At 42.5% G+C, this 15,463-nt stretch overlaps 1 protein-coding gene across 2 annotated transcripts in view; it reads right to left on the bottom strand.

Annotated features, from left to right (window-relative positions):
• The window catches only part of mgat4b (alpha-1,3-mannosyl-glycoprotein 4-beta-N-acetylglucosaminyltransferase B), a 215,805-nt gene that overhangs the window by 39,792 nt on the left and 160,550 nt on the right, over positions 1 to 15,463 (bottom strand). For both annotated transcript variants that reach the window (XM_035744560.2, XM_052488489.1), the window contains exon 8: positions 7,520 to 7,634. In XM_035744560.2, the coding sequence (XP_035600453.1) occupies positions 7,520 to 7,634 (115 nt within the window). The remainder of the gene's footprint in view (positions 1 to 7,519; positions 7,635 to 15,463) is intronic.

Genomic DNA, 15,463 nt, shown 5'->3' with positions numbered 1-15,463 from the left:
CACAGACCTGGATCTTCTCCCTTGATTTACTACAGGACGTGAGTGTCAACTCCACTAGTTCTCCCCCCCCCCTTCTACGGATGAAAGGGGGTATATTTGAAGTTATTCATTGCAAACCTGATCTGACATATATGGATTCTCGTGGTCAGTCAAGACTATGTACAATGCATTCGGAAAGTATTCAGACCCCTTTACTTTTTACACATTTTGTTATGTTACAGCCTTATTCCAAAATTGACTAAATCGTTTCCCCCCTCATCAATCCACAGACGATACCCCATAATGACAAAGAAACAGGTTTTTTGAATATTTTGCGAATATATAAAAAATAAAATGACTTTATTTACATAAGTATTCAGACCCTTTGCTATGAGATTCGAAATTGAGCTCAGGTGCACCCGGTTTCCATTGATCATCCTTGAGACGTTTCTACAACTTCATTGGAGTCCACCTGTGGTAAATTCAAGTGATTGAACATGATTTGGAAAGGCACACCTGTCACCAAAAACCAAGTCATGAGGTTGAAGGAATTGTCCATGCAGCTCAGAGACTTGTGCCGAGGCATAAATCTAGGGAATGGGACCAAAAAAATAGATCCCCCATCATTCTTAAATGGAAGAAGTTTAGGACCACCAAGACTCTTCCTAGAGCTGGCTGCCCGGCCAAACAAGGGGAAAATCGGGGGAGAAGGTCTTTGGTCAGGGAGGTGATGGTCACTCTGACAGAGCTCCAGAGTTCCTCTGTAGAGTTGCAAGAACCTTTCAGAAGGACAACCATCTCTGCAGCACTCCACCAATCAGGCCTTTATGGTAGATTGGCCAGACTGAAGCCACTCCTCAATAAAAGGCACATGAGTTTGCCAAAAGGCACCTAAAGGACTCTCAGACCATCAGATTGAACTATTTGGCCTGAATGCCAAGCATCACATCTGGAGGAAACCAGGCAGAGATCATCACCTGGCCAATACCATCTCTATGGTGAAGCATGGTTGTGGCAGCATCATGCTGTGGGATGTTTATCAGTGGCAGGGACTAGTCAGGACTGAAGTCAGGACTGAAGGAAAGATGAACAGAGCAAAGTAGAGAGAGATCCTTGATGAAAACTTTCTTTAGAGCGCTCAGGACCTCAGACTGGGTTGAAGGTTCACCTTCCAACAGGACAACAACCCTAAGCACACAGCCAAGACTATGCAGGAGTGGCTTCGGAACAATTATCTGAATGACCTTGAGTGGCCCAGCCAGAGCCCAGACGTGAACACAATCAAACATGTCTGGAGAGACCTGAAAATAGCTGTGCAGTGACACTCCCAATCCAACCTGACAGAGCTTGAGACGATCTGCAGAGATGAACAGGAGAAACTCCTCAAATACAGGTGTGCCAAGCTTGTAGTGTCATGCCCAAGAAGTGTCTGAGTACTGAGTAAAGGGTCTGAATACTTATGTAAATGTGATATTTCAGGAAAGAAAATGGCTTTGTCATGAGGTAAAAAACAACAATTTAATCAATTTCATAATAAGGATGTAAAATAAAGAAATGAGGAAAAAGTCTCTCCGAATGCACTGTATATGTGTGTGTGCGCGCGCACGTGTGTGCATGCATATAACAACCGTATTGCATTAGTTGTCATGCATCTAAATTACATGAACTCATGGGAGAAGGTGAAGGCTGTAATGCTAGTGAATGCTGACTCAGGAGAATGTTTGCGTGAAGGGATACAGAGGTGGAATTTACTTCTGGGTTGAAAACGTAGCATTATATTAGGATTTTTGACTAAGGAGAGATGCTTTTCTCTGGCCTTGTCACCAACAAGATGCTGTGAATTAAGTGTAAAAACAATGTGGTGCTTACATGTGCTATGAATCGCTGACTGCTGAATAATGAATAAGTACCAAACTTGGGGTGCATCGTAATACTCTTAAGTGACCTACTTTTCTCTTCATTCTGCACTAATTTGAAAGCAATATGGTGACTGGTATCCAGATCTTTACTTTCACCTGTCCAGTTCTTTCAAATTAGTGCAGATGAAGGCGAGGACATGAGGAGAGGAAGCCACTCTCGAGTATTGAGATATACCCCTGGACTACCAAACCCACTGTTGAGCACTGCAGTCTAAATTAAACTGACAAATCCCATTTCTCTCCATCCCTACATGATCCCTTGGGCACTAATAATAATTTGTGCATGTGGAGGCGAGAGGTGCTGCAAAATGATAGCATAATTGATTGTTTGCCATGAAGCGCGTTCAAGATGATGGATGATTTTTAATAAAATGTGTAATTTGTTATAAAATAAGTAATATTTCAGCAGATAAGGCTTGGAGTAAATTACAATTTTAGGTCTTCCGTTTTATTTGAATTGAATCAGTTTCTAGTTTCTTGGACCATGCATATATTTATTTATCTCTGTAGGCTATTGAGAGCTATCTGTTTCATTTATGTTGGGTACTCTGTACTGTGTTTCCCCCTCCTTTTCTATCAGAAGATAGTCTTTCCCCCCCCTCACTCATTCAAACGAGATCTAACCCCGCCCACCTTTGACTCACTAATCTTCATGAATCAACACCCTGAGTGAGACACCCTGTCCTGTCCGTCTCAGTCGTCGGGATCCACTTCTAGTCCTGTTCACTGCTCAGTCATCCGGAAGACATGACCTCTCTCTCTCTCTCTACCCCCTATTTCCTTGCACTCATATGCATATCCACACATTCAGATGGCTGTCCCCTGATTCTCCCTGATTGCACTCGCTGCTAGGCCTGTCGGGCCGGTTAGCTGTAGAATGCTAATGAGAGCGGAAGGGAGAGAGTCACTAACAGTCGCTAACCACTAGCTGGAGCTCCTAAAAACACCTGAGAGAGCCAAGTCAGAGCACAGCCCATCGGATTACTGCTCACAAAGCCTCCCCACTGCTTTTTGGGAATTATGTATTTAGCGCCGCATGGCTTATCCTATGAGGAGGGGGAAATTGTTATGGTTTGTCTCGGATCATTATCATCACGACGATGACTAATTATGTTATGTAATTGTGTTTTAAAGCCCCTTGACAACAAACGCTGACTGGCCTAAGCCTAATACAGAAGCTGTGCAGCTCTCTGACCGCGTAATAGCGCATGATGAGAATGGGAGTTGATTTTTGGTAAATCTTGTGGTCTAGTCTACTTTCTTCATCTTCAGGGAAAAGGAAGAAGCAAAAATGTGAGAGTATCATTACTCAACCCTATGGCTATTCCTCCTTTTAACAATTGTACCTCGTCCGTTTAAAATCGCTAAAAAGGTGACAACTTTTAACAAGATCTAGATCTCATTCTCTTCCCCGCTCCCTCTCTCCTAGTCCTCAGACTGAAAACAAGCAATGCAGAATCGAGGTTGGTGTCATTTCTGTGACCAATGCTGTTGACGGCCCGGCGGATGTGATTCGGCGAAGTGCTCGTTGTGACAGGCAGGAGATGCGAGCCGGTCGGCTTATCAGAATTCTGGGCCGGTCGGCTTATCAAAACTCCGGGGCGAGTGTGCCTGAGCAGTATTAAGTCACAGTTGTCGGACCGGGCCCGCCGTCCCAGGCTACACGCAATGACCATGAGAGGGGGAAGGAGAAAGAGAGGAGAGAGGGAAAGATGAGAGAGATATAGGGGTGATACAGAACGAGAGAGAGAGATGGGAGAGATGGGGGTGAGAGAGAGATGGGAAAGAGAAAGACAGAAACAGGAAGAAAGAGACCCTTCAACCCCATCTCCTCCACGGGAAGCCTGGAATCGGATCCACACACTAAACTGACAGGCACTCAATACGCTTAGATAAGCACAGCGAGTGACAGCAGTGGCTACGTTATCCGTCGGAAGCTTTAACTTTATATGTTTGATAAGTGGAATAGGAGAAGGCCCACGTCAAGCAATCTCAGGCTAAGATTTCTACTCAATTGAAAGTGAATAGCAATCTCAGCATTGTTTACCCCCCATGGGAGATAGTCCTTGGAGACGACTTTTATTCTACCAGCAGCAACATATTGCACCTAAATGTATTGTTTTATTAGTCAATAGGCTATACCCCAATAGGTAGAAGTTGCCAGTGGGCACAGATCTCAGATCAGCTTGCCCTCCCCCAATCCCATGCTATAGGACCAGTAGGATGTATAGGGACGAGGGAGTGATACTGATCTAAGGTCAGTTTTGTGCTTAAAACTGACCTTAGATCAGTATCACTCCCTCGTCCCTATACATCCTACTGGTCCTATAGCTAGAGGGAGAATACAACACATGTTGTTTGACAGCCTCTATAGACAGGGCCAGTAATGAGGTAGGTCTTTGCTGGGGGAGATGGGGCTGGAGAGATGGAGTAGAGGGAGAGGAGAGTGGGCATCAATCACTGGTTAAGCTGGGCCCCGAACAGCGCTCAGGGACCTATTAGAGTAAAGTGCAGCAGCAGAAGCTCATGGGAAAGAGCATGCTGCATGCAGTGTAATTGTGTGTACATGAGGGGGATTCTGTATATACAGTGCCTTGCGAAAGTATTCGGCCCCCTTGAACTTTGCGACCTTTTGCCACATTTCAGGCTTCAAACATAAAGATATAAAACTGTATTTTTTTGTGACGAATCAACAACAAGTGGGACACAATCATGAAGTGGAACGACATTTATTGGATATTTCAAACTTTTTTAACAAATCAAAAACTGAAAAATTGGGCGTGCAAAATTATTCAGCCCCTTTACTTTCAGTGCAGCAAACTCTCTCCAGAAGTTCAGTGAGGATCTCTGAATGATCCAATGTTGACCTAAATGACTAATGATGATAAATACAATCCACCTGTGTGTAATAAAGTCTCCGTATAAATGCACCTGCACTGTGATAGTCTCAGAGGTCCGTTAAAAGCGCAGAGAGCATCATGAAGAACAAGGAACACACCAGGCAGGTCCGAGATACTGTTGTGAAGAAGTTTAAAGCCGGATTTGGATACAAAAAGATTTCCCAAGCTTTAAACATCCCAAGGAGCACTGTGCAAGTGATAATAATGAAATGGAAGGAGTATCAGACCACTGCAAATCTACCAAGACCTGGCCGTCCCTCTAAACTTTCAGCTCATACAAGGAGAAGACAGATCAGAGATGCAGCCAAGAGGCCCATGATCACTCTGGATGAACTGCAGAGATCTACAGCTGAGGTGGGAGACTCTGTCCATAGGACAACAATCAGTCGTATATTGCACAAATCTGGCCTTTATGGAAGAGTGGCAAGAAGAAAGATATCCATAAAAGTGTTGTTTAAAGTTTGCCACAAGCCACCTGGGAGACACGCCAAACATGTGGAAGAAGGTGCTCTGGTCAGATGAAACCAAAATTGAACTTTTTGGCAACAATGCAAAACGTTATGTTTGGGGTAAAAGCAACACAGCTCATCACCCTGAACACACCATCCCCACTGTCAAACATGGTGGTGGCAGCATCATGGTTTGGGCCTGCTTTTCTTCAGCAGGGACAGGGAAGATGGTTAAAATTGATGGGAAGATGGATGGAGCCAAATACAGGACCATTCTGGAAGAAAACCTGATGGAGTCTGCAAAAGACCTGAGACTGGGACGGAGATTTGTCTTCCAACAAGACAATGACCCAAAACATTATGCAAAATCTACAATGGAATGGTTCAAAAATAAACATATCCAGGTGTTAGAATGGCCAAGTCAAAGTCCAGACCTGAATCCAATCGAGAATCTGTGGAAAGAACTGAAAACTGCTGTTCACAAATGCTCTCCATCCAACCTCACTGAGCTCGAGCTGTTTTGCAAGGAGGAATGGGAAAAATGTTCAGTCTCTCGATGTGCAAAACTGATAGAGACATACCCCAAGCGACTTACAGCTGTAATCGCAGCAAAAGGTGGCGCTACAAAGTATTAACTTAAGGGTGCTGAATAATTTTGCACGCCCAATTTTTCAGTTTTTGATTTGTTAAAAAAGTTTGAAATATCCAATAAATGTCGTCCAACTTGTTGTTGTTTCTTCACAAAAAAATACAGTTTTATATCTTTATGTTTGAAGCCTGAAATGTGGCAAAAAGGTTGAATACTTTCGCAAGGCACTGTATATATATATATATTGTGTGTGTGTGTGTAGAAATGGTTTTGGTCAAATGTCACCCTTGTAAAATGTTACTGTTGGATGACACTCGTCTAATTAGTGTCGTGTCTTCATAATGCCTGGTCCATGGCAATCACTTCACTGACGCTTCTTCCAATATTTTTCTGTTCCATTTCTCAGAGAAAAAAAAAATGCTCTCAGTTGTCACTTGTGTGAACACACACACGACACAGAGGCACACAATGGCTTGGGTGTATGTGTGACAGCTGTGGCTGCTTGGTGGCCTTTAAGTGGCTGCTGTCATTTGTTCTTTACTGATCAGCAGATAGTCACAAGACACCCTCTTAGATGTCTGAATGGAAAAGTTAGAAATGTCAAATGGCTACAATCATAAGAAAGTGGAATTCAGCTTCAGCCAGACTATTATGAGTCCCATGACAAAAACACACCATCAGAGAAGGGTTTATTTGGCTATTTTCCACTCATAATTTCAAATCAATCTGTGACATGTTTTTGTTTCAATCATAGATGAGTGCTGAGTGGCAAGGATGTCGCTATTCATTTTCATTTTTTTTTAACGATTGACTCTGACAGTGAGTCTGTGTGTGTCGTTAGAATGCTTGTGTATAGCACGTGTCAAACCCTGCAGAAACAACAACTAGGGGATTTTTGGTTCAGTTTACCTTGGGACCAGGCCCTGCGCTGGCTGTCAAAACCTCTTTACTTTGGGTCAAAATCAACTAGCTCCCTACCAGCCCCGAAAACACACCACATGTCCCATCCAGCTCACTTTACTTGAATGTTGGAACTGCTCTCACAAACCGAGACTGTGGCCTTGACTCTAAAATGTACTTCAGCCCCATTCAAGTGCTGTATTTTCACATGCCAACTACCCAACACTGATAGATTCCGGAAGATATAAGTAGTTGATTACTTTAGACAGTATCATTACAGCAGAGGTCAAATGGAGGTTGACGCTTCAATGAATTTTGCCGGCTTTAATTCAAAGTGGGTACTTTTAAATTGAGTTCTGACGAGTTGGAGGGAGCTTAGGAACAACTTTCCTGCCAAGCTGTAGATTTGATCATAACCTTCGGACTAAAATAGCTTACCTTTGCCATTACTCAGGATTATGCCTTTGAATAGCCGAGCGGCTTTCAAGTTTAAGTGTCTTGCCCTATGTTCAAATATCAGTGTCCTAATTAGGGGTTCATTGTTAGTCCCCATTTCGGGGCTGCCTTGGTAAGAATCTTAATTCGTAAATCTTTAACTCACACATTCAGTACATGACTCTTTACCACACATAGGCACTCAACAGCAGCGCGCTAGTAGGGCTAGCTCTTCTGGCTGTAGCTCTGTAAAGTTGCCTTGGTGACACACCGAGTCATCGCTTGTTAACTCACACACACTCAACAGTAGCACTATTGCTAGCTATTTTGGCATGGGCCGAGGCTTACCGATGAAGCCCAGCTGGGAGAACTCCAAGATCATCCACTCGTCAGAAGGCTGCTGCAGGGCAAAGTTCTTCATCGTGGTGAAGTAATTCGGACGGGCCACAATGTCGTCCTCCAGCTGAGAGAAAGTGAGAGAATAAAAACGTGAAATAAAGACAAACATTCTGTTCTGTGCTTCTTTCTCTCATTAACGTGACAATTCCCAGTCATTACATTTAATTAAATACTAATTTGAGTAATTTGTAGCAATGGGGTTTTGTGATTGCAGCCATATGGCCATGACTATTCAATAATTGAAAACTCTGGAAGGGGTTGAAAACATTACACATAATGAATGACAATGTGAAATTAAGCTCTATTACACATTTGTATGACTCAACATAGTCTAGTACAGTGGTTCCCAAACGTTTTATAGTCCCATACCCCTTCAAACATTCAAGTTTTAGCGGAGTACCCCCTCTAGCACCAGGGTCAACGCACTCTCAAATGTTGTTTTTTGCCATCATTGCAAGCCTGCCACACACACACTGTACGATACATTTATTAAACATAAGAATGAGTTTTGTCAACCCGGCTCGTGGGACGTGACAAAGAGCTCTTATAGGACCAGGGCACAAACAATAATATAATAATAATCCATAATTTTGCTCTTTATTTAACTCACCACAGGTTAATGACAAGGGTGTGCTTGAAAGGTTGCAATGTTGGGTTGTATTGGAGAGAGTCTCAGTCTTAAATCATTTTCCACCCAAAGTCTATGCCTGTATTTAGTTTTCATGCTAGCGAGGGCCGAGAATCCACTCTCACATAGGTACGTGGTTGCAAAGGGCATCAGAGTCTTAACAGCGTGATTTGCCAATGCAGGATAGTCTGAGCGCAGCCGAATCCAGAAATCTGTCAGTGGCTTCTGATTAAATTCCATTTTCACAGATCTGCTTGTTGCAATTTCAATGAGGCTCTCTTGTTCAGATATCGGTAAGTGGACTGGAGGAAGATGCGTGAAAGGGATAACGAATCCAGTTGTTTGTGTCATCCGTGTCGAGGAAAGTACCTGCATAATTGCACACCTAACTCACTCAGGTGCTTTGCTATATCACATTTGACATTGTCCGTAGGCTTGAGTTCATCTGCACACAAAAAAAAAATCACACAATGATGGGAAGACCTGTGTGTTGTCCTAGTTAACGCAGACAGAGAAGAGCTCCAACTTCTTAATCATAGCCTTAATTTTGTCCCGCACATTGAATATAGATTCAGATCATTCAGGCGAGCAAAAAACATCACCCAGATAGGCCAGTGGTGTGATAAACTCATCATCATGCAAGCGGTCAGACAAGTGAAAATTATGGTCAGTAAAGACAAACGTGTCAATACTTTGATCCTTAATAACCATCACACTTCTGTATGTTGTAAAAGTGTTGCCCATTTCATTGCATAGTGCAGAAAATACATGAGAGTTCAGGGGCCTTGCTTTAACAAAGTTAACCATTTTCACTGCAGTGTCCAAAACATCTTTCAAGCTTTCAGGCATTCCCTTGGCAGCAAGAGCCTCTCGGTGGATGCTGCAGTGTACCCAAGTGATGTCGGGAGCAACTGCTTGCACATGCGTTACCACTCCAATATGTCTCCCTGTCATGGCTTTTGCGACAACTGTACAGATACCAACATGAGCATCAGCTACGTTTGGCTACATACGGACCATTGGTGGAATTCCCGTGAGAGAGTAACGGTTGATGTGATTGGATGTTCATTATTTGTCTAGGCTACCTGTATTTGACATTGTGTTGTTATTTCTCTGAACACTAGATGGTTTCATTTTATTTTTGGCAGTGAAACGAGGCTATTCAGGCAAGGAAAGAAAACTCATCCAAATGTGTAGCCCCGTTAGAAAATATAAATGGACTGTTAAAAAAAAATCATATTTTTATGTGGCATACCCCTGACAGCATTACCCCCAGTTTGGGAATACCTGGTCTAGTACACTCTGTCCTTTATCCTCTTACAATTATTATTTTTTTAAGCATCACATTTTTAAAGCTTCAATAGACTTGAACAGGAGATGACACACGACAACAAAATCAACCAAATAAATGTTATTTGTCACATGCTTTGTAAACAACAGGTGTAGACTCCGACTCTAAAATACAACTAATTAACGCAAAAACAAAAAGAGAAAAGAAAAAAAAGACAGCTCGACAGCCACGTTGAGAGAAGTGACGGCTGCTCTGTGTGTGTCACGAAACAGATGTGAGGTGATTAGGAAGGAATAAACTGTGGCATAATGCGCTCCTCTCCTATCTGAGGCAAGGCTCCAGCACTGGGCCCACGCAACCCCTGTCACTTCCCATCTCACGCGCTTCCCTCTCGCCCCCTGTTCTCCTGCGGCATGTGGGGACCGAGGTGGAGACAGCCTGGATACATGTTTTGCGAGTTGGACACAGAGCGAGGTTGATACTGTACATTGGGCTGCAACAGATGGCCGGTATCCTATTCCCAGAGCGGTGGTGGAATAAACATGCCTGTTTCCATCGGTTTCCATTTTCCATTGACATTTTAGTCATTTAGCAGAAGCTCTTATCCAGAGCGACTTACAGTGAAGTGCATTCATCTTTAGATAGCTGGGGAGACAACCACATATCTCAGTCATAGTAAGAACATTTATCCGCAATAAAGCTGTGGGAATAATCAAGATAATCCATGAGGTAGGGTTTCAGGCATTTTTGGAAGATAGGCAAGGACTCTGTTGTCCTAATGTCAGAGGTAAGCTCATTCCACCAATAGGGTGCCAGGACAGAGAAGAGCTTTAACTGGGCTGAGCGGAAGTTGACCCCCGTAAGGGTGGGAGGGCCAAGAGAGCAGAGCTGGCAGAATGGAGTGCTCGGGTTGGAGTGTAAGGTTTGAGTATAGCCTGAAGGTACACGTTTCCATCCGAGTGGCTAAAGTCTGCCAAGTAACAAGGAGCGAGTGTGTGTTTAAGCATACAGTGGGGCAAAAAAGTATTTAGTCAGCCACCAATTGTGCAAGTTCTCCCACTTAAAAAGATGAGAGAGGCCTGTCATTTTCATCATAGGTACACTTCAACTATGACAGACAAAATGAGAAGAAAAAAATACAGAAAATCACATTGTAGGATTTTTGAATTCATTTGCAAATTATGGTGGAAAATAAGTATTTGGTCAATAACAAAAGATCCCAAATAAATTCATCAAAAATCCTACAATGTGATTTTCTAGATGTCTTTTTCTCATTTTGTCTGTCATAGTTGAAGTGTAACTATGATGAAAATTATAGGCCTCTCTTGCACAATTGGTGGCTGACTAAATACTTTTTTTGCCCCACTATATACACCTGTTTGGTTTGTTTGTCTGTTTGCTTGTTATACCGGTCTGTGTTTTAGTGTCAAGTAGAGGGCACCCTTCTGAAGTTGCAGATACAGGTAACTAATTCTACAAGTGTCTGGAACTTAATTGGAGGGATGCAACACTATTCTTCCACGAGAAATTGTGGATGGGGGCGTTGTCATTCTATGGGGACATAGCCAAAATAATGGGCAAAACAATGGACTGACCAGCATTTTAATACATGACCCTAAGCATGATGGGATGTTAACAGCGTAATTAACTCAGGAATCACAATTGTGTGGAAGCACTCGCTTTAAATGTACTTTGTATCCCTCATTTACTCAAGTTTTTCCATTATTTTGTCAGTTACCTGCATGTTGGATTGTGTTGCATTTGTGGATTTGAACCCGTTTGTTTTAATGTTTCCTTACACAGTTACTATCATTCGAGGCAGAGGCCCAACGCTGCATGAAGATGACCAGAGTTTAACCTTTTGGTCCGCCGTCTGCTCTCCCACAATCAATAGTGTCAGCAGCCTTCCTTGGTGATGAGGAGAACATATCACCCAAACGGAGGTAGACCCTTTCAAGCCCCTCGCCTCCAGAGGTTTTGCATTGTTTATATCTTAATGTACATAGTCCACTGCCAAAAATAGAGATTTTCCTGCCTAAAAGAGTAATGCAGGGGATTTATGTTTCACGGAGACTTGGCTAGATCCTTCCGTCAAAGAATCAGAAATAGAAAACTTCCTAATTACCCGAAAGGAAAGAAATCGGAGAGGGGGGTGTACATTAATGTCAGAGCAGACATTGGTTTTAATATGAGAATGGATTTAAATCTTGATTGCATGGAAGCAGTTTGGCTGGATATATTATTACCAAAAAGCAAACCAATCTTTACAGGGGCTTTGTATAGACCCCCAGCCCGGAGTTACATTTATGAGATCCTTGAAAATGTGTGTACTGCCCACTGTGGCTTTCAAAACTCTGAAGTGATTCTACTGAGTGATGTAAATGTTGAAGTAGTGAACATGAGCTGCCCCCTGTACAAGGCCTTGTCTAACTTTTGCAAAACGTTCGTTTGATAAATGAGCCTGCAAGAATCTGTGACACCAGTCAGACTGACATTGATCTCATTATTGTATAACACAAGATATCCAGAAGTTGTATAATTGCAAATAGAATTAGGAATTAGTGACCATTTCTTAATACACCGCACTAGGAAAGTGAGGGTGGGGGGGTGGGGAGATAAAAATTGCCACAATACCATCAGGACAAGATCCCTCAAAAACTATGACAAAAAAAAACAATTTAATGAACTGCTAGGACAGTCTGACAGGTCTACTGTTATGGAAAGTGAGGGTGTGGCTAGAGCACTGGAATTCTTCCAAGGTAAATTTGTCAGTACTGTGGACAAGCTGGCATCGCAAAAAAGTGATGAGGATCAAACAAAGGCCAAAATCCTGGATCAGTAGGGAAATCCTTCCTTCCATCACCTTGAGAAACAATGCTCGAAAAGACTGAGGTCAAAATTGCCAGATTCCTTCACTCAATACAAACACCTAAGGAATACAGTTCAAAGGCTGGTTGACGAAACAAAACTGTCCTTCTAGAACAGCAAGATCCAGGACAATATAAACGACCCCGAGGGACATTGGAAGACTCAAGGACCTAGCAACAAGCAAAAAAACAAAAGTCAAAAAGCATTGGACTGAACATCAATGGTAATCTTACCTTTTACAGAGCACAGGTGGCTGATAAATGAGTTAAATTGGTTTTTCAACTCCATTGCCAGCAACCTTGTTGATCAACACCCAGATTACTCTGGCACCTTTGGAAAACATCATATTCAAATCTAATATTCAGTTAAGGACATCTCCGAAGGACAGTTAGCATTTCCCCAGGTTTCAACTTGAGATGTTACAAATATGCTTAAAGATCTTGACAAACAGAAAGCCACAGCACTGGATGACATCCCAGCTAGATTCCTGAGTGATGCTGCTGATCGTATTGGACATTATGTAACACACATCATCAACCTTTCTATTCAACATGGTAAGGTACCACACGAGTTGAAACATGCAAGAGTTGCTCCTTTATACAAGAAACAAAGCTAAGTTGAACAAGGTAACTACAGAACAGAGTCAATCTTGTGTGTTGTCATTTTATATAACCTTCAGTCCGGTCTTAGACATTCCTATTCTACCGACACTTGTTTACGACACTTGAGAGATTTTAGCTCGCAAGAAATTGACAAGGGATACTTCTGTAGTATGGTGATGCTTGACCTACAAAGATTTGGCACCAACTCCTTTTTATGGGAAAAGTCATGCCTAACTAACAGGGTTCAAAGGGTGAATGTGGGCGTGACACTGTCTAAGGAGATAAATTGTGGTACCCCCCGCATGGGAGCATTTTGGGGCCTTTGCTTTTTTTGCTCTACATAAAAGACATGGACTCTGCCTCTTCATGCCCTCTGTTCCTATATGCAGATGATTCTGCCCTCTTGGTTTCACATAAGAATAAGGAGACCGTTGAAAAGACCCTAAGCAGCGAACTGACTTAAACCTCTTAGTGATCCCTTTGCGCGCCAATCTCTTAAGCGGGATCGATTTGACAACATCCAGTGAAATTGCAGAGCGCCAAATTCAAACTACATAAATATCAATATTCAACATTCACGACAATATAAGTGTTATACATCATAATAAAGCTTAACTTCTTGTTAATCCAGCCGCAGTGTCAGATTTCAAAAAGGCTTTACGGCAAAAGTAGCCCATCCGATTATCTAAGGACGCATACAAACACATGAAAATCATTTTCAACCAGGCAGGTGGAGACACAAAAGTCAGAAATAACTATATAATAAATGCCTTACCTTTGAAGATCTTCTTCTGTTGGCACTCCAAAATGTCCCAGAAACATCACAAATGGTCCTTTTGTTCAATAATGTCTTTCTTTATATCCCCAAAATGTCCATTTATTTTGCGGGTTTGATTCACATGACTACAAAGTATCTAATAGGTTACCTGTAAACTTGGTCCAAACATTTCAAACAATGTTCCTAATCCAACCTAAGGTATCCTAAAACGTAAATAATCGATCAAATTTAAGACGGAATATACTGTGTTCAATACCGGATAAAAACAAGGTGAAGCACGCTCTAGTTCACACGCATCAAAACAGTAGAGTCCACTTGGCTTGACACTTACAAAGAACAGCCCTACTTCTTCATATCTCAAAAGAAAAACATCAACCAATTTCTAAAGACATCTAGTGGAAGCCATAGGAACTGCAACCAGGTTCCTATTAAATAGGTCTTCCCATAGAAATTATTTGAAAACAGTGACCTCAAAAAAAAAATCCTGGATGGTCTGTCCTCGGGGTTTCGCCTGCCAAATCAGTTCTGTTATACTCACGTACATTATTTTAGCAGTTTTAGAAACAAACTTTAGAGTGTTTTCGATCCAAATCTACCAATTATATGCATATCCTAGCTTCTGGGCTGAGTAACAGGCAGTTTACTCTGGGCACGCTTTTCATCCGGATGTGAAAATACTGTCCCCTATCCCTAAGACGTTTTAGGTAGCAACCACCAAGCAGACCAGGTATGGTAACTGCTGGTGTTGAAGGAGATCAGACTACAGAGGGCTTTGTTGATGAACACATACAAATGTATCTTTGTGTACATATAAAGTGAGGTCCAATCTACCATTTGGTACAAGGTGCAATGGTGGGTGAGTGACTTGGCATTTGTAATAAAGTGCAAGGATGCATCATAAACAGAGTTCAGTCTCTGTAAGACAAATGAGGCTGCATGCATACACAACAAGTCACCATAATCAATTACAGAGAGAATAGTTGCCTGAACAAGCTTCTTTCTAGCCATAAGTGGGAAGCAAGTCATATTACGAAAATAAAAACACAATTTCAATATAAGCTTTGTCACAAGATTATCCACATGCACATTAAAGGACAACTTGTCATCCAAACAAATACCTGTATTTGGGGAGTTTCTCCCATTCTTCTCTGCAGATCCTCTCAAGCTCTGACAGGTTGGATGGAGAGTGTCGCTGCACAGCTATTTTCAGGTCTCTCCAGAGATGTTTGATCGGGTTCAAGTCCGCGCTCTGGCTGGGCCACTCAAGGACATTCAGCGACTTGTCCCAAAGCCACTCCTGCATTGTCTTGGCTGTGTGCTTAGGGTTATTGTCCTTCACCCCAATCTGAGGTCCTGAGCGCTCTGGAGCAGGTTTTCATCAAGGACATCTCTGTACTTTGCTCCATTCATCTTGTCCTCAATCCTGACTAGTCTCCCAGTCCCTGCCTCTGAAAAACATCTCCTCAGCATGATGCTGCCACCACCATGCGTCACCGTAGGGATGGTGCCAGGTTTCCTCCAGACGTGACACTTTGGCATTCAGGCCAAAAAGTTAAATCTTGGTTTCATCAGACAAGAGAATCTTGTTTCTCATGGTCTGAGAGTCTTTAGGTGCCTTTTGGCAAACTCAAAGCGGGCTTTCATGTGCCTTTTACTGAGGAGTGGCTTCCCTCTGGCCACTCTACCATAAAGGACTGATTGGTGGAGTGCTGCAGAGATGATTGTC

The sequence above is a fragment of the Oncorhynchus keta genome, chromosome 30 (genome assembly GCF_023373465.1).
Source record: "Oncorhynchus keta strain PuntledgeMale-10-30-2019 chromosome 30, Oket_V2, whole genome shotgun sequence".
NCBI classification, from domain to species: Eukaryota; Metazoa; Chordata; class Actinopteri; order Salmoniformes; family Salmonidae; genus Oncorhynchus; species Oncorhynchus keta.
The sequence above is the reverse complement of the archived record's forward strand: the minus strand, read 5'-3'. Positions and strand labels throughout refer to the sequence as shown.